The following is a 24748-nucleotide window of genomic DNA, read 5'->3' as shown; positions in this document are numbered from 1 at the left end:
CTAATTTCTCACACCTTCTATTCTGTAGGTGAATTCATGACATTCAATAACGCTTCACAAAATTGATACTAAAACTTTGTGTTGTACTAGTAGACTATATTGTAAATCTCGTCTGTATATATTTCATCTAGACTGTGACTATAAATTAGGACTTTATAATAGTATTAAGTTTTTGACTTGTTCCATATTCTAGCTGTGAAGCAATGCATGAATATCATGGAATGTTAATAAATACAATACAATACAATTCTACAAGAGGAAACACATGGTAGTGGAAAATGGAGATGATATATAATTCTTCATACAGATACCTACAGTACATCCAACATTTAGTTTGAGAGTATCAATTTCATTTCTGATATATAACAGGTGAACCCCAGATTGGATTGGCGTTTAGAGATGTTGCATCAGCTGTTTTTCTTCTTGAAGTCACCACTATGCATGAACTCTACAAGCTGGATGTTGCATCAAAAACCAGTTATAACAATTAATAATTCTGTGTGTTGCAGTTACCAATCCATCCAAAATCGGTCATTTCCACTTCTATGTACAAGAGTGATGACATCTTATTGCTAATTGAAATTATTGTAAAAGTGTTATAATTAGAGACCGGACTTTAAAGGGAATCCCTTTTTTTTTATTTCAACACAAAAACATGAAATAATTAATTACCATGTTCAAAACTATCTTCCATCGGCCAAATGAATATAGTTTTGATTTCCCTTTCCCCCCCCCCCTTTTTAGTCCATATTCCCTCCCCCCCCCCCCTTTTAAATATATCTTATTTTGGTCCTTTTTGACAGAATATCGCAAACATTTAGATAATTTTTCTATATTTTGTCCGATAGGCCTATAACTTCCTGAGAAAGCGAAAATAAATATCGCTCTTCTGATTCCAGACATTGAAAAACTAATAAAATGTGCCGATTTAGAGTTCAGGATAAAAAGAAAATTTTCACCTCTGGTTCAGTTGATGTTGAGCAGTCATTTTCTGTTTATAAAGACATTCTGCATTCAAAGAGGCATAATCATGATGAAACATATTGAAATGTTGAATGTGATCAAATACAACACTTTCCTTATGTTGTGAAGCGATAAATAAATGCTTGTCTGTACTATGAGCATCCATGAATGTGCTGAAGTATGTTTTCAATTAAAATAGCATCCTTTTCTGGGAGTAATATAGTCCTTTTTTTCCGGTTATGTCTTTTTTGATGAAAAATTTTCCCTTTACAATCCGGTCTCTGATTATAATATACTCATTTTTTCATGATACAATAGAATGAAAGTGAAAGATATCGAGGGAGATAAGCTTTCAATCCATATTTCTATTTTCATATAATGTGCATTCACATAAGTAAATCTGTGGCGCTACAGCCCTGAAGGGCCAAGTCCGACCAGCCGCCTGCTGGCCTCATGCCCACATGCCGAAGCAGAGGTGGACGATCATCCAACCAGAATGGAAGTATCGTGTCGTTAACACGATGATCCCCCCCAGCCGTTATAGCTGGTTTGCTGAACCGGATTTTCGCTACCTATCGTAGCTCCCCAAGTGCATCACGATGCTGGGTGGACACCGGTCCCATACAATGGTCGAAATTTCATGAGAAAATTTCGAAAATTTCTTCCCCCATGAGGACTCGAACCAGTGCGCATTCCGTAACGCGAGTCCTACGCAGGATGCCTTAGACTGCGACGCCACGGCGCGAGACTTGTGCATTCACATAGTTGAGCTAAATGTATTTTAACTGAAAATATTGTAAAAGTGTTACGGTACAGTTGATTATGTAGTAGGCACAGGGAGGTTGCCATCATCCCACAATAGAGGTTCTGGGCACATATTTTCCCATTAGGGTGTAAAAGAGCTCACAATATGCTAGTATGTTTTACTGTTATAAATATCAAATAGCTTTTTTTTTTTCGAACAAAGTGAACATTTCCCTCATATTTCCAAACAAAACCAGACATTTCCAAAAGATTGTCTGTAAAATGCACAGAAAATAAATAAAATCATTATTATTGACACCTTTAGAACGGACGTAACATGCATGACATAAAATTATCGTTCACTTTGGGGTAAAGTGAAAGCTTCTTACAGTTTTTTCTAGTATTAGTATTTATTTATTTAACCTGGTAGAGATAAGGCCGTCACGCCTTCTCTGCCCCTCTACCAGGGGATTACAACTATAATATGAACAATAAAATTACAATTAGTATTAGATTTACAGTTACAATTACAAATGAAGAGTCCACTGCAAGAATGATGGATGTCATTTGGAATACATTTTACAGGAGAAGTGATTGAAAGTTTGAAATGCTTATCGCTGAAAGCTTAACTGTGATTTTCCGATCATTACTGGACAATGACTATCGGTGTTAATGCCATGTAACTCTCTATGTACATTCTATATGTCTTAAGCTATGCAATGACGGTCTTGGTTCATTTTCGACAAAAAAGTGACATCCATCATTCTTGCAGTGGACTCTTCAAATAAAATTACAATATTAAATTTACAATTACAATAAAAATCAAAGTACGAAAAGATTACCTGACTAATGAAAGCTAGATAATTTATCATAGAAAAACAAAGAATATTTTATATTTACTGAATTACAAATTAAACCTAGAATAACAGAATTGTATAGTGATGAAATTATCGGATATTGAAATATTTTGTGATAGATAAGGAAACTATTTACAAGAAATCAATTACTGACCAAGTGCCTAGTTAGTTTGCGTTTGAATTCAATTTCCACAGTCCCTGATGCTAGCAGGTAGCGAATTCCAGAGTCTTTGCAGGGCTATTATGAAAGAGGATGAGTATGAGGAGGTGCGATGGGATGGTATCGTTGGTATTGTTTCATGGCGAGAGCGTGTGTTCAGATTGTGGTGGGAAGAAAGGTAAGTGAAGCGAGACGACAGGTACGAAGGAATAGAAGAGTTCAAGATTTCAAAGAGAAAGAGAAGTGAATGTAAATTTCTTTTCTTATCTAGTTTAAGCCAACCTATTGTTTCCAGGGATGGGGTAATATGATCATACTTACGAACATTGCTTACAAAACGTATACACAAATTATGAGCACGTTGAAGTTTCGTTTTCTTGTCGCTGGAGAGGTCAGTCAGTAAAATGTCAGCATAGTCAAAATAGGGAAATACAAGCGTCTGCACAAGGGATTTTTTTAAGCAAGAGGGGAGATGAACATTTATCCTTTTTAGCACATGGATAATAGAATATACTTTTCTGCAGGTTTCTGTGATTTGCATGTCCCAGTTTTCTACTTCCTGAAAAAAATATATATTATTTTGGAACTTCCACAATTTGTCTCGTACTTATGTCAATAAATTTGCTACTGTAACATAGGCAAAAGAAAGATTGAATTTTACCTCCAAGTCTGTAAAGATGTGGATCATCAGTTGAAGGTGATGCTAACTGAGGAAAGTTGTCTCTGTCCCCTGTTGTACTGCTGTCTCCAGGACTTGAAACAGGCGACACATTTTGGGTTGCAGACGATCCGTCTGAAACTCTGCGGGAAGTGTCAGATGCAACAGTAACAGCATTCTGGAATGGCTTCACACATGCTAGGGGCTTGTTAGATGAAGCACCACTGGCCTGGGCGCCAGTTGCCATCATCATTCCTGAATCCATGGGAGAACTCGACATAGAATCAGTTCGAAACAGGCTAGCCCATGACTTTTGGGTACTAGGCGCAGCAGCCACCGGAGTGCTTGGCACCTCCACTGAATGACTAGGTGTAGGCAGTACCGTAACATTTTGTCCACTTGGCTGATGCTGCACAGCAGTTGGAGTATTTACAGGTTGTTGGGCATTACCAGGAAATGGGGATACACTATCTACATGGTGTCCAACTGTTGGCTTTGAAGATGCAGGAACATCAACACGAGGTAAAGGTGTTTTAACGTCCACAACTTGACACTTATCCTGGTCAACTACTGCTGAAGAGTGTGTGTTGCCACTGACGATTATTTTCATGTCTGATTCACTTCCTAATGCACTTGCTTCACTTATATTCACTCGAGATGCTTGGTTTAAAGCTATACTATCAACCTCCTTAGTGGGAACTTTGACCTTTTCTGATAAAAACTTAGACGAAGGATCATTAATAAAATTCTGATGTCCTGCCGATTGCTGCATGCTTCTGTTTACTGCATCACCCACAACACTTTGTTTATTTTCAGTGAACGGAAGAGGTTCGGTCACGTTCCTATTATTTACAACTACAGTTTTCATCAAGTTTGTCTGATTATATTCGTCCTCCTCACTCTGTTGCTGTTGGTAACTCGGAGGTTTCACATTATGTCCACTAGCAACTGGTTCACTGTTTGTATTCAGAGTCTGCTGACACACTACCGGTGCTTCGGGTACCGGTTCAGGCTGATATGACGGTTGCAAAGGTGATGGTGACTGCTTCTGCTGGTGCTCGTCTGTTTCCTTGTTGACCACTACTGGAGGTGCTGCAACCCGTTCCTCTGCTCCACTGCTTTCCACCTGGTAGTTCCCCAATACAGAGTTCTCTGTGGTTGGCACAGGAGTATTCTGCATGGCTGGAAAGGGCATTATGGGGGGAGCACCAGGGGGTTGGTGATGGGGTGTATATCCTCCATACATGGGCGCCGGAGAGTATATCGGGTGGGGGCTGGGCAGATAAATGGGTGTCCCAGTTGCATGTTGAGCAGAAGGGTGATGCGAAAGATGTGCGGGCGCCGGAGGCGGGTAGTACTGTGTTTGATAATGCGGATGATGCATGGGGATGAACGGAGGAAAACCCTGTGGTGCAATATTAGAGTTTCCTGGAGGTGAATCGACTAAAGGAGGTGGCTGCGTCGGTATGACGTCCTGAGTATGCCTACCTGCAGAGTTCCTGTCCACGTATTGTCCCTCCACACGCTTGTTATTCATTTTATTTGAACGTCCACGTCGTGCTTCTCGTCCGTTCCTTACAGGCGGAGTACTGGATTCGTGGGGAACTTCTCCAGTATAAACCTGCTGTGGAGACAGGTGCGGGTACGGTCCCATCGGGGCACTCATAAAGCCGTGCACATTCACATTGGCTGTCACATTGCCTACATACACATTAGAGAGAGGTAAACCAGGCACAATCTGATGGTACATTGTTGTGATCACCGGTGGTTGGGCTGCTGCTGGTACTGATGTTGGTACCTGCGGTGGCACTGACATCACTGCCGCATCGGGATACACCGAGTTTGTATGGGAACCCGATCCCACAAGAGGTTGAGATTCTTCAGGAACATCTCCTGGAATCTGACGGGCAGCAGGGGATGAAGCATTTTGCGGAGCAGATGTATCACAGTCGCCACCATCCAGCGCTGCTCCAACTGCACTGGAAGACCCTTCTGCAGATTCCCCCGATGCTGTAAACAAATAATCTTACAATTCCCAACACAAATCAAAGACTTATCTAGCTCCTTTATTACAACATCTGTAAGAAAAAGAGTAAGAATGAACTGTAAAAGTAAAGACAAATGGTAAAAAAAAATTATAAAAGTCAAGACAATATTATAATATACAGTAAAACCTCGATTATTATGCTATCCCGTGTAATACGCTTTCTTTGTCCGGTCCCTGCACATTTCATATATAACGCCTTTATAAAATATCCCATTTGTTGTGCTCAAGTCCCGCATAATACGCTGTTTTTGTGGAATATTTTCTATGTAATTTTCAGCAATGTATTGTAACAGCAATGAAACATCTTGGTCAGTGAACTCACTGGTGTCATTAACCTGAAAGTATTGGTATTCGACCCTTCACCTGAGCATTTAAACCTTCATACTTCATACCTTTGTATACCCCGTCCTCTTGTTACGCTCTCTTATTCGACACCTTATCTGCGTGGTTAAAGCCTACATACAGTTACAATACCTCACCCTCTTGCTAACCCTCTCTCTCAAACAGCATTCCTCACTCGGCCGTAATAAAATTCTGGAAATTTTTGCTGGGCAATTTGTTGTCCTTTATTGAAGTGTCTGTGAATGTGATTACAATGAGTGTTAAACGAAAAGCGCTTTGTGTGTCAGAAAAATTAGAAATCTTACGGAAGTACAATGAGAACAGTACTCTTACTCAGAAACAACTGATTCATTAGGAATCCTATCATAGACATTAAGATTGATAATAAAAAATCGCGACTCAATCACTACAGTTGCGACGTCATCGGGAAGATATAATCGCAGGAAACTGAAGTGTGGTAAACATGAGGACTTGGAGAACATGCACATTACTTTTTTTCCGAAAGAATTAAGTACAGTACATATTGTAAAATGTGTTTGACGTACAGTACAGTAATTACATAATGGAGTAATACTGTATTACCTTTCATGAATCATGCATTTCAATAAAGAAAAATGCTAATACATACTGTATATAAGTCAAAATTAGTATACCCGCCTAATACGCAGTCCCGGTTAATACACGGTTTACACCCGGTTCCTTGAACAACGTCTTATCGGGGTTTTACTGTATACGGCAAACTCTAGTTGCGTTTTACTCATTTCATTTCAAAACAAGCATTTACTTATGAAATCACAAAATACATTATAACTCGAATGAAGTTCTTCAAAATAATTCGACATTAAGCTCCAATACAAAAACATCATTTTGCCAAATAAAATAGGGGAGACCGGGTTTGGTTGTCACAAAGTTAATAACTCTGTTACCAGATGACTCTGTGTATTGATATGGCATTGTGGGAATGGCAGCGTTACTTCGACTATTTGTGTGAACTTTCAACTGTTACCGGCAAGTGAGTGAGCAGCTGTCCACATTTTTGTGTTACTGGTGCTCGTGAATGAAATTTACAGATTGTTGCAGTTTTATTTCCCTCTAGAAGTTTTTACTGCAGTGAAGTTATGTTTTCAGCGTCTTGTAGCATGTAATTCAATGTATTATATGATGATCTTTCTAAATCGTTATGAAACTCACAATCCTCCATACTAGCTAAAATTTTCAATATAGCGTTTCAGGGTTGGTTGTCACACAAGGAACGGGGTTGGTAGTCACAGATTGCAAATGCTGACTGTATAGGAGTAGAAGACAATCAAATTCAAACATTAATGATGCAGGAAAACTACCTGAGCCTTAGCCTTCTTCCAGCGGCTTGCAGAAAGTTGAGACTACTAAGCCTATTGTTTCCCCAAAAGATATCAGACCTTTCCCTAAAGCTGGTGAAAGGAAAAAACAAAGGGGCAACGACCACCGAAAGAGATGTTCGGCTATTCTCACGGACACACCTGTAAAAGAGGACCTTGAAAAGAAGAAAATGAAACAATGTTCTACAGATGTTAAGAAGCGTCTTTTCCCAGCTGAAAAGAATAACAAAATCCAAAAAAAAAAAAGCGAAATAAGAAAACTGAAAGTAGTGATAGCGAAGACGATGGTAGTTTTTGTATAGTATATCTTGATTTATTTATCAATAGCAGATTGAACAAATGTGGGTACAATGTATAGAATGCAAGAAATGTGCTCATGAAAAATGCACGACAGGAAGTGCCCATTTCTTTTGTCAAAATTGTGATACCGATTTTTCAGATTAATTTTGTATAGCACATTGTTAGGCTATAATTTTGAAGTTTCATCAATGAACAATTTTCAATAATATGTTTGTGTAGTGTTTATGTTCTTTTATTCCGTATATGTTCATTAATTTTTGTGTATTAATCCTCTGCAATAACAATGAAGCCAATAATTATTTTTCCAAACATTCAGAAACATGTGGACTACAAATTAATGAAATGAAAATGTGGATATTGCTTTTGGTGACTGCGTAAAAAAAAAAAAAAAAAAAAAAAAAAGTGTGACTACCATACCCAGTCTCCCCTACAAGCACTCATAGGAAATTAATATTTACCGTATAGGAGTCACTCTCCAGTTTTGCAGCGATTTCTGTCCATGACAAATATCACTACTGTTTTATATTTATATTAAATAAATTTTAAAATAATCAGTAGAACACAAAGAACAATTCGGACATTTTAATTGTGCTTCCAAGTATTATATATTTAAACGATATCCATAAGCTAACTGAAGTAGTTGTAAATATAAATTGTCCACAACCACAAAACTGAAATAATATCGCTTTACAACTTCACAGATGATGGGAAGATTCAGATGCTCTTGCTTGAAAACCAACTCGTACTAAATTAATACCAAACCTAGGCACTTTACATGTTAACTCTATGAAACAAACTTAGAAAGTAATGTTCAAATATGTCATAGAATATTGAAGTCCTTGGTGTTACCTAATATGTCTGTGGTAATATTTAAATATTTGCAATTTGTTTCTGGATTCAACTGTAGTGTGTGCTGTTATCAGAGCATATTCCTCCCATGCATACAGGTTGAAAGAAGAATTTTTTTACTTTACAGTGTGTAATTGTGTTTCAAGTGTTACATATACAAAGATAGGTTAGGTTAATTGTATGTTCTTTGAGTTTGACAATAATAATAATAATAATAATAATAATAATAATAATAATAAATGTCAATTATTTTTAGTAAAAGTATGACTTGTTCTTTTGTTTATATAACATAACTTCAACTTGATACATGCATTTTTAAAATTATAAAAAACACTTGAAACAAGTGTTCAATATTTATTGGTGGCAATTTTTCATATTTTACTTTCCAAGTTGTCTCTTACAAAAGTTATTCGACAAAAAAATATTACATTACTGTAAATTTAGTGTATAATAGCTACTCTCATGGAAGTATTGATAACATTATGAAGTAATAATTTGAAAAATATCTAATGCACTAGCATTACTTATATAATATACGAACATATAAGGTACTTTCAAATTTCGTGTGCTAATAACATATACAGTAGAACTTGGTTATAACGACATCCAAGGGACCTCAAAAATAATGTTGTTATAAACGAGTGTCGTAGTAATCGAGATTCACATTAGCAATCTAATGAGGTGAAAATGAAAAATAACAAACTTAATTAGACTTATTTTAGATTTATGTATTGACTTTTAAGCCTACAATGAACATAATAAAATACACGTAGGCCTACAATTATAAATACAGTATTCTGTATTAAAACAGTTTGTTCAGTGCTCACCAAACTACTTTACTTCGAAGTGAAGTAATCAGTCATTTTACTCTGTCTTCTACTTGCCCAATACACACTTTCTAGGGCTAAATTACGTTCTATGTTCATAATTTCAGTTGCAATTTCACTGCTCCCTTCCCTAGCTTTATAGAACATGTTCATAATTCTAATGACTTCTAAAGCATTACTCACTTCTTTTAGTTGACATTCTGCATTAAAATGCGTGCACTTAGTGAAAACTTCCTGCCGAAACTGATCTAATACCACATGAATTCGGGCAGGTTACAATGGGGTGGGGAATCCGCCTGCATTCCAGAGGTCTATGACAGAAGGAGATGTAAAGAATTTGTCAGGGTCAGATTTCAACAAAATATTTCTTAAGATACTTTGGTTCTTAGAAAATCTTATTCCAAACTGAGGTTGAAAATGACGTTATATGCGAGGTAGACGCATATGTGTTTGTCGTATTAAGCAAGGTAGGAAAGCATGTGTCTTATGGTGAATTAGTTGGGACCACAGAATATCTGGCGTTATAGACGAGGTGTCGCACAAAACGAGGTCGCTATAACCCAAGTTCTACTGTAGATTATTAGAGCAGAAATTAATTTGACAACATATTTTCTCATGAATTATTCTTCCATAGTTGTGATATTCTTACACATGGATCATTTGATTCATGGAATTATGCCAACATTTCTTAATACATTACTTTACAAGAGTTTGAAAGAAGGTTTACATAAAAAATAAATATGATCTAGTAGTTGATTCTCAGTATGTTGAACAATTCACACTGATATAGAACTACCATCAATACAACAAAAGCAGGAATAAATATAGAACTAAAAATATGAATTGTCTGTAAAATCAATGCAGCTTTTATCATAGCATGAGTCAAGGTCCTAGATTATTAAACAAATTTTACTCTAATGTTATTTTAACCACTAATCAATCCTCTCCTAATTAACAAAAAAAAAAATTTTTTAAATAGTATTGGCTTTATAGTTTGAGTTTAAAGATATTTAACACTTTTTAATCTGTAATTTATTCACTCTCAATTTTATTTTTGTTTGTATTGGAATCCCCTCCTGAGCATGAGTCTTACTCATTCAGGTGGGGACTAGTTTATATTATATTAACTTGTGTTCATTTGAAATGTACTAGCACTAAAATAAGTAAAAATTAAAATAAATAAATAAGTAAATATTTAATGGACTTGCCAATTTTCTACATACAGGGTGTCCGGGACAAAATTTACCAATAAGAAAGTTTAATAACTCACCAAATAATGGATGGATGAAAATGCTGTTTGCAGGAATTGACAAAGGGACTTCCAAAGTTTCGAATGACCACTAATAAATTTCTATGTGTGCACCTCTTGTAGCACGACAGATGTCCAGGCGATATTCAAGTTCTTGCCATGTGTTTCGTAACATCTCTGGAGCGACAGTTGCACAAGCAGCGACAATTCTCCGATGCAGATCCTCCAAATCTGCCACTACAGTCTTGTACACAATGTCTTTTATGTATCCCCAATTATGCCTGTTGACGATCCCACAGACGTGGAAGGTGGACTCATCACTAAACACGATCTTCTGCAGATATCCATTTTCAATATCAATATTCAACAACATGTCACTAGCGAAATCATATCGTGCAGGCAAGTCGTTTGGTTTCAACTTTTGAACCAATTGAATCTTGTATGCTTTCTATGCCACTGTTGTCTAAATCTTCTCTCCACTATCTTCGGATACTTGAATTCAGCAAGCCAATAGTAGCATTGAACTTTTTGTTGCACTGTGAACGCCATTTTAATTACAGCTATGTCAACAACAATGACCAAATGTTGCCAACATCACACCCAAAACTTAAAATGTCCGTCTTTCATTTGCCGCAAATTTCATTTTCCTATCTCCATTATTACGCGAGTTATTAAACTTTCTTATTGGTAAATTTTGTCTCGGACACAGTGTATTATTCAGAGCCCAAAAGGGAATATAGATGTAGAAAGGATTGATAAAACATGCATAACTGTTTAAATTACATTACAGCAGAGACCTGTGTAATTTGTGTGATCAGAAGAAATGTTAAATTTGGTTAATTAAAACATTGCAACCACAATTTTAGTACAAATGCTACATTTGTGTTATTAGCATATTTTCTTACATCTTTCACTGATTAAAGCCTATGTAAGCGATTAGACAGTTATTAAAGGAGTACAAAATGTGAAATTCATCAGAGTAAAAGAAACAATGAAAATTTAAACTTAATACCAGAATTAAATTGAGCAAAATACGAGACGCGTCCATAAAGTAACTTTCCTACTCATCCCACAGCTAGTAAACCATATGTTGCGCAAAGCGACTGCGTGTGCGTGATACAGTAATGTCCTGGCATGGCACATGCGCTAGCAGAACTTTCCGAGTGCTCTCAGTAGCTTCGTTGCATTGGTTGAAGATGGACGTTCCTATTCCAGCTACCACAGCGTGTAAAGTGCGATTAGTGATAAAATTTTTGAATGCACAGGGCATAGCGCCGATTGAAATTGATCGTAAGCTGTGCCAGGTCTATGGGCCTAACGTCATGAGCAAGCAGATGGTGCGTTGCTCCACAAGGTCGTCTGTGATGATGGTCGGCCTCCTACTGCACTCCTCGTCATGCACATTTTGGCGTCCTGCTGAAAATTGTCTACAGCAGCAACGTAGCAGGACCAGTGTTGCCACGACCTACTCACGAAAATCAGGAGAAAACCATCGAAAAAAACAGGAGAATACAGTAGTTTAATTAAATATGAATTTTCTCTTCGTATTATAATATTAATTACAAAACAGTGTATATTGTAAAAAAGATGATATTGTTGCATTACTATATCTAGCACATCCCTAACCAATGAAATGGAACAATTTTGCTAAATATTACTTTACTCAGCGTATGTAAATAAGTCATGCAATTTTTGTTTTTACACAGTAATGTCTCATTGACAATGTTTCGCATCAAAATGTATTAATGAGGAGATTTTCGTATATTGACAAACGATTTTCGACAGAACGAGATTTATTTTAAAGATAATATTAAAGGCAGTAGCTGCGATTATAACAGTCGAAAAATTATCCCTTTTCCTGTTTTTGCATAACTACCCTTTAAACTATTCATAATTTTCGCACCCTGATTTATAATTCTGGGAAGGAGTATTTACTTTTCTTTCTTGCTGGGATGCTTTCACTCATTTTAAAAGATCACTGAGCACGATATGCAACATAAAAATACCATTACCTACACTTCACTCTCTCACTGTTTCGCATGTTCTTGCTCTTTAAGCATCATTGTGGGGACGCGTTATGAGGAGGGAGACACAACGAGCTAGAAGAATATTCTTACTTCTAGCTCGTTGGGGAGACGAAAACATTGTTTGTTTGACTTGTCTATAAGATTAAAAAATAAGACATGGTGACACAGTATAATATGTAATAAACTGAAAATCCGGGCATAGAACCAGGCGACTGCAGCATGCCAAAAACGAAGGAGAAATTCGGACTTTTGACAATAAAATACGTAGAGCAGTAGATTCAATTGAAAAACAGGAAATCTCCTGCTTAATCAGTAGGTATGGCAACACTGAGCAGGACATTACCCTATCACATACACGCAGTCGCTTTGCGCAACATATGGTTTACTAGCTGTGGGATGAGTGGGAAAGTTACTTTATGGACGTGCCTCATAGTTCAACAAAATGGTGAAAGAAGCACACAAATAGGTATAACATTTCGAAACACTCTAGGAAAATGGGTTTTGAAATTAAATTGTTAAAATCACATTTCACAGAGATGAACTACTTTTTCGTTTCGAAATCCATTGCCAGAAAATGATTTTGAATAATGTAAAAAGTTTTATTTGCATTTTTGTTAATGTGGTGTATTGATACAATCGGCGTGGAGTTGATAGGACTCTGATGTTGAACATATTGCAAACCTTGCCACAGATGTCAAAGAATAACATAGTGTTACAGGAAGAACTACAATTCACCATAAACTTACTATAACTTTCAGGTATAGCAGTAAATTTAAATGTGTGATTTTAGAACATAATAAAATAATAAAGAATATATTTTGAGAACTATATTTGTCCAAGTTTTATAAGCAGTTTCTGCATTCGAAGATAAGTATTGCATTAAAGAATATTGTCGGCTTAAAGTGCAAAAAACTTTTACAAGGGAAGCAAAAAACTCTGAAATTTTAGGATCAAATCCAAAGTACAGTACAAATGCCACCTATACTTTGGATTGGGTCCTGAAGGTTCAGAGTTAATTTAAACTTAGTTTTTTTTTTTTTGCTTTGCTTGTAAAATTTTCTTTTTGGCAGTTAGCAGGTTTATACTCTAAGCTGACGATATATGACTATTTTTAGAATTTCGTCATGGCTAAGGACTTAAAAAGACAAATAACTAAAATGTTGGAAAAGATAATATTTTTGCTTTTTCCACGTGAAGTCGGACATAGAAATTAATTAATTGTGAGGACCATTATTCTGTGAAGAAGTTCTCTGGGACAGAAGAACTTTTGGAAGATTCAAACAAATTTCAATATGAGTATCCAATGGAAGGTGATTCTTATGAGAATCCTGTTGGGTATTAGATAGCCTGTAAATCTACACAAAAGTCACACAGATGTGCTGGACTGATTGTAATTAATAACAAGTCTGATTTGCCAGATTTAGGCCAAAGAATTACTGATTAAGATTACGTGATAGAAAGAAAACTTGATTCCCTACATTTTTCATTGCTATTGGCAATGAAAGCAAGGTGACAAATTTCGTATTCAAATTTATAGGCAACAATTTATGTTAATTTGTATGTAAGTCACATAAGATTGTTCCGTATGTTCTCTTCTGTACATTCACTGTAGTCAGCTTTAGAAAGTTTGAGGCGCTGACATTGAAAAGGAGTTATTGTCGGGCCGTCGGATCTGTGCCCCTGTAAGATATGCGAACTGAACCCTAATTCCTTGTCAGCCTCGGTAATTTATTTCTCTCCTTGCATTCCTATCTCTCTCCCTTTCTCTTCCCCACTACTCACAATTTTAGCATTCTTGCGGGACAGTTTATTTGCACTTGCAGTCCAGTGTTGTCAACTCAACATGAATACTGTAGCAAGGAGTGGCAAAAGAAATATTATTAAGCAAGTACGTAATAAGCATTTTGCGATGAAGAGAAACAGATCAATATCTGTTTCCTATAAATCAGGCAACGAAAAGAGGCTGCGATCACAGGTGAGGATTATTTTGTTTCAAATGACTACGTATTAAGATTACTTAACTAATACTAATAATACAACATTTTCATGTAATTTATATAGGCAGGTCAGAGCTCCTAATAAAGAAAATCAGGAGAGAGGGAGTCTGTGCAGGTAATGAAAAGCTAGAATCACCAGGGAAGAACAGACCAAGGGAACTTTTAATTCTTGTAGATCATATGAACCAATCTATTTTAAGAAGAAAGATACAAGAATTTTATACCGTGCAGAAAAATGTCCCAACATTGAAGAAATTACTGAAGGTTCCAAGAGAAGCAATAATTTCCAAGGTTGGAGAGAAAAGCTATGGAAAGTGATTCGAGACGTGGGATTTAGCTTTAAAAAATGTAGAAATACAAGATGTATTTTGATTGAAAGAAATGATACTGTAGCATCGAGGACCAGTTATCTATGACACTGTTTGACGGAAGTTTGGCAACATCCCTATTCGGCAAAGTTTGTGGCCTGCTGTTTGAAGTGGTGGGAGGAAAGCAGATGGAATGGAGTGAGTACAGGCATTAACTTTTCTAAGAACGACGACAGCGCTGAAGGGGCACAGTTCCAATGGTCCGACAATACTTACTTACTGGCTTTTAAGGAACCCGTAGGTTCATTGCTGCCCTCACATAAGCCCGCCATTGGTCCATATCCTGAGCAAGATTAATCCAGTCTCTACCATCATATCCTACCTCCCTCAAATCCATTTTAATATTATCTTCCCATCTACATCTCGGCCTCCCCAAAGGTCTTTTTCACTCCGGCCTCCCAACTAACACTCTATATGCATTTCTGGATTCGCCCATACATGCTACATGTCCTGCCCATCTCAAACGTATGGATTTTATGTTCCTAATTATGTCAGGTGAAGTATACAATGCGTGCAACTCTGCGTTGTGTAACTTTCTCCATTCTCCTGTAACTTCATCCCTCTTAGCCCCAAATATTTTCCTAAGAACCTTATTCTCAAACACCCTTAATCTCTGTTCCTCTCTCAAAGTGAGGGTCCGACAATATGTGACAAAAAATCGAAAAATTCGTTTTTACATCGAAATGAATCTACGAGAAGAGGCCAACGATTATAGACTGAATAGCATGGTTTCAGCAGTTTTTTTTAATGACTCCCAATCGTTTTTTGCTCCGCCTGTAAAATTTAGTTTTTGTCACCTAACTCCTTTTCAAAGTCAATGCTTCAAATTAAATACATTTATGCTAGCTGGAGCATCTCCTTTAATTGCAATAACAACTACCTCGTTCTTTTCCAAGGGAATCCAGGACAGTTTTTAATATGTAGTAAAATTGAATTCTTGATTCATTGTGTCCGAATTCAGATGGCAATGCATGGTTTAGTTGGTATTGTCGGACCATCGGATCTGTGCCCCTTCAGCGCTGTCGTTGTTCTTGAAAAAGTTAAAGCCTGTACTCACTCCATTCCACCCACTTTCCTCCCACCACGTCAAACAGCAGGCCATGAACCTTGCCGAATAGGGATGATGCCAAACTTCCATCAAACGTCATAAATAACTGATCCTCCATGCTACAGTATCATTTCTTTCAATCAAAATAAATCTTGTATTTCTACCATTTTTAAACCTAAATCCCATGTCTCGAATCACTTTCCGTAGTGTTTCTCTCCAACCTTGGAAATTATTGCTTCTCTCGCAACCTTCAGTAATTTCTTCAATGTCGAAACTTCTTTCTGCAAGGTATAAAATTCTTGTATTTTTTTTCTTAAAATATATATCGGTTCATATGATCTACAAGAATTAAAGGTTCCCTTGGTCTGTTCTTCCCTGGTGATTCTAACTTTTCATCTCCTGCACAGACTCCCTCTCTCCTGATTTTCTTTATTAGGGCACTATGACCTGTCTATATAAATTACATAACATATTGTATTAGTATTTGTTAAGTAAGTAATTTTAACACGTAATCAAATGAAATAAAATGTCTCACCAGTGATCGCAGCTGCTTTTATCGTTGCCTTATTTATAGTTAAGAGATACTGACTGTTTGTTTCTCTTAATCGCAAAATGCTATTACTTGCTTAATAATATTTTTTTCGCCACTCCGTGCTACAGTATTCATGTTGAGTTGACAACACTGGACTGCAAGTGCAAATAAACTGTCCCACAAGAAGGTTAAAAATTGTGAATAGTGGTGGGAGAGAAAGGGAGAGAGATAGAAAAGAGAGAGATATGAATGCAAGGAGAGAAATGAATTACCGAGGCTGAGAAGGAATTAGGGTTCAGTTCGCATATCTTACGAGGGCACAGATCCGACGGTCTGACAACATGAAAGAGGACATAAATGTCTTACTCAAAACTTTTTTTTTTGTTAAGTTTGACACTGGTATTTTTTTTCTTCCATGCATGACCAAAGATTGATCAATTGACAACATATTGGTGTGTGGATAAAATCCATTAAACTTGACTGTGTAAAGAATATATACAATATGAATAAGGAATGTATATTCACTAAAATTTACTGTCAAGGTGTCTAACACTAAACTGGTAGATAGTAAGCTTATCTACTGAACTCATATACCGTATTGGTCCGAATATAAGCCGCACTTTTTATTCAAATTTCAAACTCGAAAAGTTGGGGTGCGGCTTATTTGCGCGGCCGATAAATTTAAACTTGAAATGTGGCGCATGTTGCTACCGGTAATTTTATCATTTTGAAATGGAGCAACAATGCCACGCGCTCGTGTTTGAAATTGTCAGCAGTCGTATGTTATATGACGCAACAATGTACCAGTCTTCATATTACAGTGATCGTACTCTTTTGTATGATAGGACAGATTAAAACAGTTTGTACGTAGCTACGGGTTCAGCCATGAGCGGAAACGTAGAAAGAAAAGCTTCAACAAGCTTGGGAATTCGGCGCAGTTATGACGCTAGTTTCAAACTTGCAGTTATTCGTCATGCTAGGAGTACGTCTAATAGAGAAGCCGGCAAAAAGTTTAGTGTGGATGAGTCTAATGTGCGCTGGATGGCAGTGAGGACGACGTACTTTGAGCGGAGAGTGATGAACAAAGTGACAGTGATGAAACAAATACCGGTACCGGTAGTAGTGAAGTCAGCAGTGACATTGGAGAAGACGGTGATTAGTTGTACCGGTATTTTTGGTGATTTACCCACGTAATGCCGTAATTGAAGAAAAAGTGTTTAAATAGTGTAAACAGTTTTGTAACTGGATAATGTGACAGGTAAATTTCACTGCACTCAATTTTCCTTTTTTTCTCATTCTGCACTCAATTTTTCTTTTTTTTTCTCCTTTCCCCCTAAAATTAAGGGTGCGGCTTATACTCGGGTGCGGCTTACACTCGGGCCAATACGGTAGTCTATGAGTTATTTGTGTGCTTGAATCACAATAACTGGGGATCTATTTACTTTTATAAATGTTCAGAGAAAGAAATACTATGCAAAGTCAAAATAGAAGCTATGAATAATAAACTGTATTACAGGATTAGCTTTAATAGCGATACCTCGTTCTCTTCCAAGGGAATCCAGGACAGTTTTTAATATGTATGTAGTAAAATTGGATTCTTGATTCGTTGTGTCCAAATTCAGATGGCAATGCAAGGTTTAGTTGGTAACATGAAAGAGGACACAAATGTCTGACTTAAAACTTTTTTTTTTTTAAGTTTGACACTCGTATTTTTTTTTATTCCATGCATGACCAAAGATTGATCAAATGACAGCATATTGGTGTGTGGATAAAATCCATTAAACTTGACTGTGTGAAGAGTATAGAGGGTTAGTTAAAAATCCCGCACCATTTAAATAACTTTTGAAGCATATGGTTCAATGACATGAAACTTTGTATGTAAGGATAACCTTATAACCTTATACTAAGAACTCAATAATGGTATTACCGAGTTTTTTCTACTTCCGATTTAACCGGAAGTAACTCCAACTCTCTTATTTTAAATGGAACACCCAATATATTATTTTATTTTTGAATAGTACTCATTAAGAGTTTTTCAAAAATTATCCACACTTGATATGTCTGTACAAATTCAGTGTTACTAAGTCAACGAAATAGAAAAGTGTATCGAATATTAAAATAATAAACACACCACCTAAATAACTTCAGTGATATGAAACTTGGTATGGTGAGAATAACCATATACTAAGAAACCCAATATATTTGTTTTATTTTTGAATAGTGCTCATTAAGAGCTTTTCAAAAAGTACCCACACTTGATAATTCTGTACAAATTCAATGTTGCTAAGTCAAGAAAACAGAAAAGTGTATCCAATATTAAAATAATTAAATACTCCTTCCTTAACAAAAACAAAACAAAGCTAGCTCACCTTATAAATTGTGTGTCCAAATTGGTAGCCCTCAGCTGCTGTACAATGTGTCACTCGATCATAGAAACCATTTAAGGAATAATTTAACCAGGCTTTGGGAATATCTTGCACCACTTCCATTTTTATTTAGCAACACTGAATTTGTACAGAAGTATCAAGTGTGGGTACTTTTTGAAAAGCTCTTAATGAGCTTTATTCAAAAATAAAAAAAATATATTGGGTGTTCCATTTAAAATAAGAGAGTTGGAGTTACTTCCAGTTAAACCTGAAGTAGAAAAGTCGGTAATACCTTTTTTTGAGTTCTTAGTAGCCTATATGGTTATCCTCACGTACCAAGTTTCATGACATTGAACCACATGCTTCAAAAGTTATTTAGGTGGTGCGGGACTTTTAACTAACCCTGTATACAATATGAATAAGGAATGTACATTCACTAAAATTTACTGCCAAGTTCTAACTCTAAACTGGTAGATAGTAAGCTTATCTACTGAACTCATATAGTCTACGAGTTATTTGCGTGCTTGAATCACAATAACTGGGGATCTATTTACTTTTATAAATATTGAGAGAAAGAAATACTATACAAAGTCAAAATAGAAGCTATGAATAATAAACTGTTTTACAGGATTAGCTTTAATAGTGAAAACATTCAAGCTGTGTACCAAGACAGCTGTTTTTCATGCACTGAAATATATCAGCAGTAGGCAAACTGCTTACAAGAAACAAAGTACAAACTTGCATATTTCAGCCATAATATTTTTGTGGAATATGATGATAGAAACTCGAAAAGATTTATTGTAATGTAACTTTTGACCCTACATTTTTCCTACGTTAGAAGTTTCTTAGCAATATACCTTTGTTGATAATGATTCCTTAAGAAACTTCTCTGATGTGGCTAGAACTTGTACAGTAGCATAAAATGCAATTATAGTGCAAGACCAGATTTCGAGTTCAAAACTGTGTACTTCATGTATATGCTTGAAAGTTGTTCGTATTATCCTGTTTACAATCATTTGGGGTAACTTTGTACCAGTTCCCAATTTCACTAGAAGATTTAATTTCACATTTCCTAAGTGTGATTTACAATATGTTTTGCTTTCTATCTATTATTTTTAATTGGGTTATTTTACGACGCTGTATCAACATCTAGGTTATTTAGCGTCTGAATGATATGGTGATAATGCCGGTGAAATGAGTCCGGGGTCCAGCACCGAAAGTTACCCAGCATTTGCTCGTATTGTGTTGAGGGAAAACCCCGGAAAAAACCTCAACCAGGTAACTTGCCCCGACCGGGAATCGAACCCGGGCCACCTGGTTTCGCAACCAGATGCGCTGACCGCTTTCTATCTATTATGTCCAGTCCCTGAACAACATTTAAGACTCCACGTGGTTAAATATTGAATTCTGTTTATAGTAGCTGGTTTATGAACGGTTTTCAACTTCATATTGTAAGTATGTATATAATTTTATCTGAGCATTACAATTATTGTAGCTAAATGTTAATACTTATCCTCTCTTCTTTAGAATACAGTAATAACCTCGTAGCATATATAATCTTATGTCTTGTAAATTATAAAATTAATCCGATTCAGGGTTACTCTGTATCGCTATAAAGTTTGCATGATAAGATTGATTCAAGATTTGATTATAAATGAACATAATTAATTTGTTTATTACATAAAATTAATATAAAATGTAACTACTAGATCTACTACGACACAATTTAAGTTTATATTGAATTATTTTTTTACCAAGTCCCGCATAGTTGGTTTATTAATAAATAGGACTAGGATTCTGATGAAATTGCATCTTTTTTCTAGTAAGCCAGAAACATTGCTGCTTTAGTATTTTTATGTTATGTGATAAACTGAGCGTTTTAAAATATATTTGTTAGGGCATTTTTTTTTTGCATTTTTTACTTCTTGCAACTCATAAGAGCATTTTTTGTTTTATTTGGTCATTTTTGGAGTATTTTCATTGTAAATCCCCATTATTAATGTAAAATATTATTTATTTCCTTTGATATTTTCTCTACATATTTTTTCAATTAATACCCATTATTTTGTATATTATTTTAATCGTTTTTCTGCACAAATATTATCATTTTAACGTAGCACCCCCCCTGTAATGGATCAGTCCAACCACCCCTTCAATATAGACTCCTCTATACCTGCTAGTTCTGGATAAGAGTGGCCTTGTGATGGACTACATGTAAACTACATCAAGTAAAATAATTAATTAAAGTGTACTTCTTAGAAAAATTATGTAAAATTAAATAAATTTGAATGTTTGTACTAGAATTTAATTTAATTACTAGTCTAAATATTAATATTCCTACTAAGCCAATTATGCAAGATCAATTTTAGGGCATATTTAAGGGCATTTTTGAAAGATTTTTAGTTCATAAATGCATTGTTTTTAGGACATTTTTTCATGATTTATAGGTCATCAAAATCCTAGCCCTATTAATGAAATTTCTTTGACCTTGTTTATTCTATCTAATTCTAATTGTTACACTTGTCTTTGATTTCCATAATGCATTGAAATTTTTAGATGGAAAGAGGTCGGAAGGATTCTCCAGAAGACAGCACTGGTACGCAATAAGGGCAAGGTATCCCAGTGAAACACTACAGCAGCCACTAGATGATATAAACACTGCAAAACTTGGTCAACGAGAAACTGCACGTTTGTATTTTCCAACCCAAGGCAAACACTAGTGAATAAATTGAAAAAAGAGATACAGAAATAATTTTGAGACGCCAAATATGTTTTCACCGAGAATGTTGGCGCTCTATGCTTTGACGACTTTGTAATAAGTCTCATATAAAGGATTACTGTTCCCTGGTAGGCCTACAGTCAACAGCACTGAATTGCATGGTCCCATCTTCAGATACAAAGTCAGTTGTAAGGTCAATCAATCTCCTTAATGTATCCAGCTGTTTGCTGGCAACATAAAGTCCACTATAGTCCACTGTAGTCTATTCAGTTGTTGTTTTTCACGATAAATGAGGGGTATTTTGATCAGTGTTCATTATAGATGCCTGTTGCTAGTAGCCAGAGGTGGGGTGTAGTCAATATATACTGCAGGGCTGTGTCTTCTGCAACTGTACTGATGATTTTAATTTACTTCTTTTGTGGTTTATGGATGGACAGTATAGAAGAATGTGTTCCAGATCTTCATCATGATTATTACACCACAGACAAGTAGGATTATCAGAAAGGTGAAATCAGTATAGGTACAATTGAGTGACAATGTGACCTGTTCTGGCTCTTGTTAAAAATGTTTGAACGTGTCTGGGCAAGTTTTTGTACATTTCCAGGTCATTTGGTTTCTTTTGTACAGGCTGTAAAATTTTTCCTTTGTCAGAAGAGAGCCAATTGTTGATCCATAGGTTTGTAAAATGAGACTTTACTGAAGCAAAAGCACTGGATAGAGATATCACTTCAAGAGGTCTTGGTTGCAAATATGTTGCCTGTTTTGCAGTATTATCGACTTTCTCGTTTCCAGGTATACCACAATGACTAGGTATCCATTGAAATGTTATTTCCTTTTGGAGTTCTTTTAGTTTACTTAGTTGTTTCTGAAGTGGAATAATTCTATGTGCGTATAGGTTTGGTACATATTTAATTATATTAAATATAGCCCCCTTGGTGTTGGTACGTATGCAAATAGATTTTTCAGAAATTTGAGTAACACACTGAAGAGCAGCATCAATAGCTAGCAATTCAGTGTCAAGACTGGAGGAGGATGAACATGGTATGAAATAACTTTCTTGATATTTTGGAATATAATACCCTGCTCCTCATGTCCCATTATTAGGATTTAGAGATCCATCTGTATAAATTTGAAGGTGATCCTTATATGTACTGCAGAGTAGTTCCATGGAATCTAACTTAAGAATATACGGAGGATCATTTTTGGAATGATTTCCTGGAATTTGTATGCTATGTTCTGGAATCACCCATTTCTATGGAGGAATTTCGTTCATAGCTGGAGTTTTAGCAATGAGTGTGTCTGTGATATAGATTGGTATTTCTTCTTTTTTTCAGTTTAGTGCAGAAGCAGTTGTAAGGTCAAGAAAGGAATGCATTGGATGTGGTCACAACAGTTTTAAGTAATAAAGAAAGTTAATAAGTTGGTAAATAAAAGAGGCACGTATGAACTGATTATGTTAAGACTGTGAAGAATTTGTTTAATAAATTAAAAATAACTTATAACAAACGTGTATGTAAGTAATAAACAAGTAAAATTTGTGTTTATATTTTCTTTTGTAGTGCTAGTATATTTTATTGTTATAGTCAATGTTCTAAGTTTTCAATAAACTTTTTACTGTGACTTCATATGATATAAAACTTCATATACAGTAAAACGCCGATAAGACACTGTTCAAGGGACCGGGTGTAAAATGCATATTAACCGGGACCGCGTATTAGGCGGGTATACTACAGACGTGGACAAATTATTAGACTAAGTTAATTATATGTGCAACGAAGCTGTATTTATCGGTAGAAATGATGGACAAAAATGTATTTTGTACAGAAATAATGAACAGAAAATTGAGTCTTTAGGTTACTAATATTTTGTGAACATTCTCTTATTCTTTATTAACACGCTGATTTTGTCAGGGATGCTGGAAACCAAAGTTTGACACTTTCTTTGAATATCAGCATCATGTAGCCAGATATCAGACAGTGCTTAAATGAGTCCATGTTTTGTTGTAAGCCTCTTTTTGTTCACTTTTTTCTTCAGTATAGATCACAGATTTTCAATTTCGTTCATGTCCGGTCTTCTTGCAGGCCATGGGAGAATATCTTCTGCAGTATATAATTAAAACTGCCAGTAGTACCAACATAGCCAGAAAAAATGTACTTAATCATTGGAAAAATATACCAGAAGATGTAAACAATCATATTTACAACAATACAGACTCTGAGAATTATACTGATAGTTGATATGACGAATTATATTATGTTTCCAAGAAAACGTTTTAGTCTAATAATTTGTCCACGTCTGTAATTTTGACTTATATACAGTATCTATTAGCATTTTTCTTTATTGAAATACATGATTCATGAAAGGTAATACAGTATTACTCCATTATGTAATTACTGTACTGTACGTCAAAGACATTTACAATATGTACTGTACTTAATTCTTTCGGAAAAAAAAAAAAGCCATTCATAGTTGTTTGCTGTGTGCATGCCCTCCAAGTCCTCATGTTTACCACACTTCAGTTTCTGCGATTACATCCTCCCGATGTCGCAGCTGTAGTGATTGAGTCGCGATTTTTTTATTATCGTCCTTAATGTCGATGATGGGATTCCTAATGCGTCAGAGAGTTGTTTCTGAGTAAGAGTACTGTACTCATCGTACTTTCATAAGATTTCCAATTTTCCCGGTTTTTCGTTTAACACTCATTGTAATCACATTCACAGACACTTCAATACACAAAAGGACAACAAACTGCCCAGCAAAAATTTCCAGAATTTTATTACGGCCGAGTGAGGAATGCTGTTTGAGAGAGAGGGTTAGCAAGAGGGTGAGGTATTGTAACTGTAGGTAGGCTTTAACCACGCAGATAAGGAGTCGAATAAGAGAGTGTAACAAGAGGGTGGGGTATACTAAGGTATGAAGTATGAAGGTTTAAATGCGCAGGTAAAGGGTCGAATACCAATACTTTCAGGTTAATGGCACCAGTGAGTTCAATGACCAAGATGTTTCATTGCTGTTTACAGTACATTGCTGAAAATTACATCGAAAATATTCCACAAAAACAGCGTATTATGCGGGACTTGAGCACAACAAACGGGGTATTTTATAAATGCGTTATATATGAAATGTGCAGGGACCAGGCAAAAAAAAAAAAGCGTAATACACGGAATAGCGTAATATGCGGGCGGGTCTTATCGAGGTTTTACTGTATAGTCAACAGTTACTTTGAATTTAATAGGAAAACATGTATGTGGTACAAAGTTTACTCAATCAGCCGTGTAACTTTGTACCATCATTAAATGTCAAATTTCACCTATTTAAATTGATTTTTTATGTTTAT

At 35.8% G+C, this 24748-nt stretch overlaps 1 protein-coding gene across 2 annotated transcripts in view; it reads right to left on the bottom strand.

The window, feature by feature from the left end:
- Positions 1-24748, bottom strand: part of Usp10 (ubiquitin specific protease 10) — a 101466-nt gene that overhangs the window by 43107 nt on the left and 33611 nt on the right. For both annotated transcript variants that reach the window (XM_069831953.1, XM_069831954.1), the window contains one exon: positions 3386-5392. In XM_069831953.1, coding sequence (XP_069688054.1) covers positions 3386-5392 — 2007 coding nt within the window. The remainder of the gene's footprint in view (positions 1-3385; positions 5393-24748) is intronic.

The sequence above is a fragment of the Periplaneta americana genome, chromosome 7 (assembly GCF_040183065.1).
Source record: "Periplaneta americana isolate PAMFEO1 chromosome 7, P.americana_PAMFEO1_priV1, whole genome shotgun sequence".
In the NCBI taxonomy this organism is placed as follows: domain Eukaryota; kingdom Metazoa; phylum Arthropoda; class Insecta; order Blattodea; family Blattidae; genus Periplaneta; species Periplaneta americana.
This window is presented reverse-complemented; position numbering and strand designations above follow the sequence as displayed.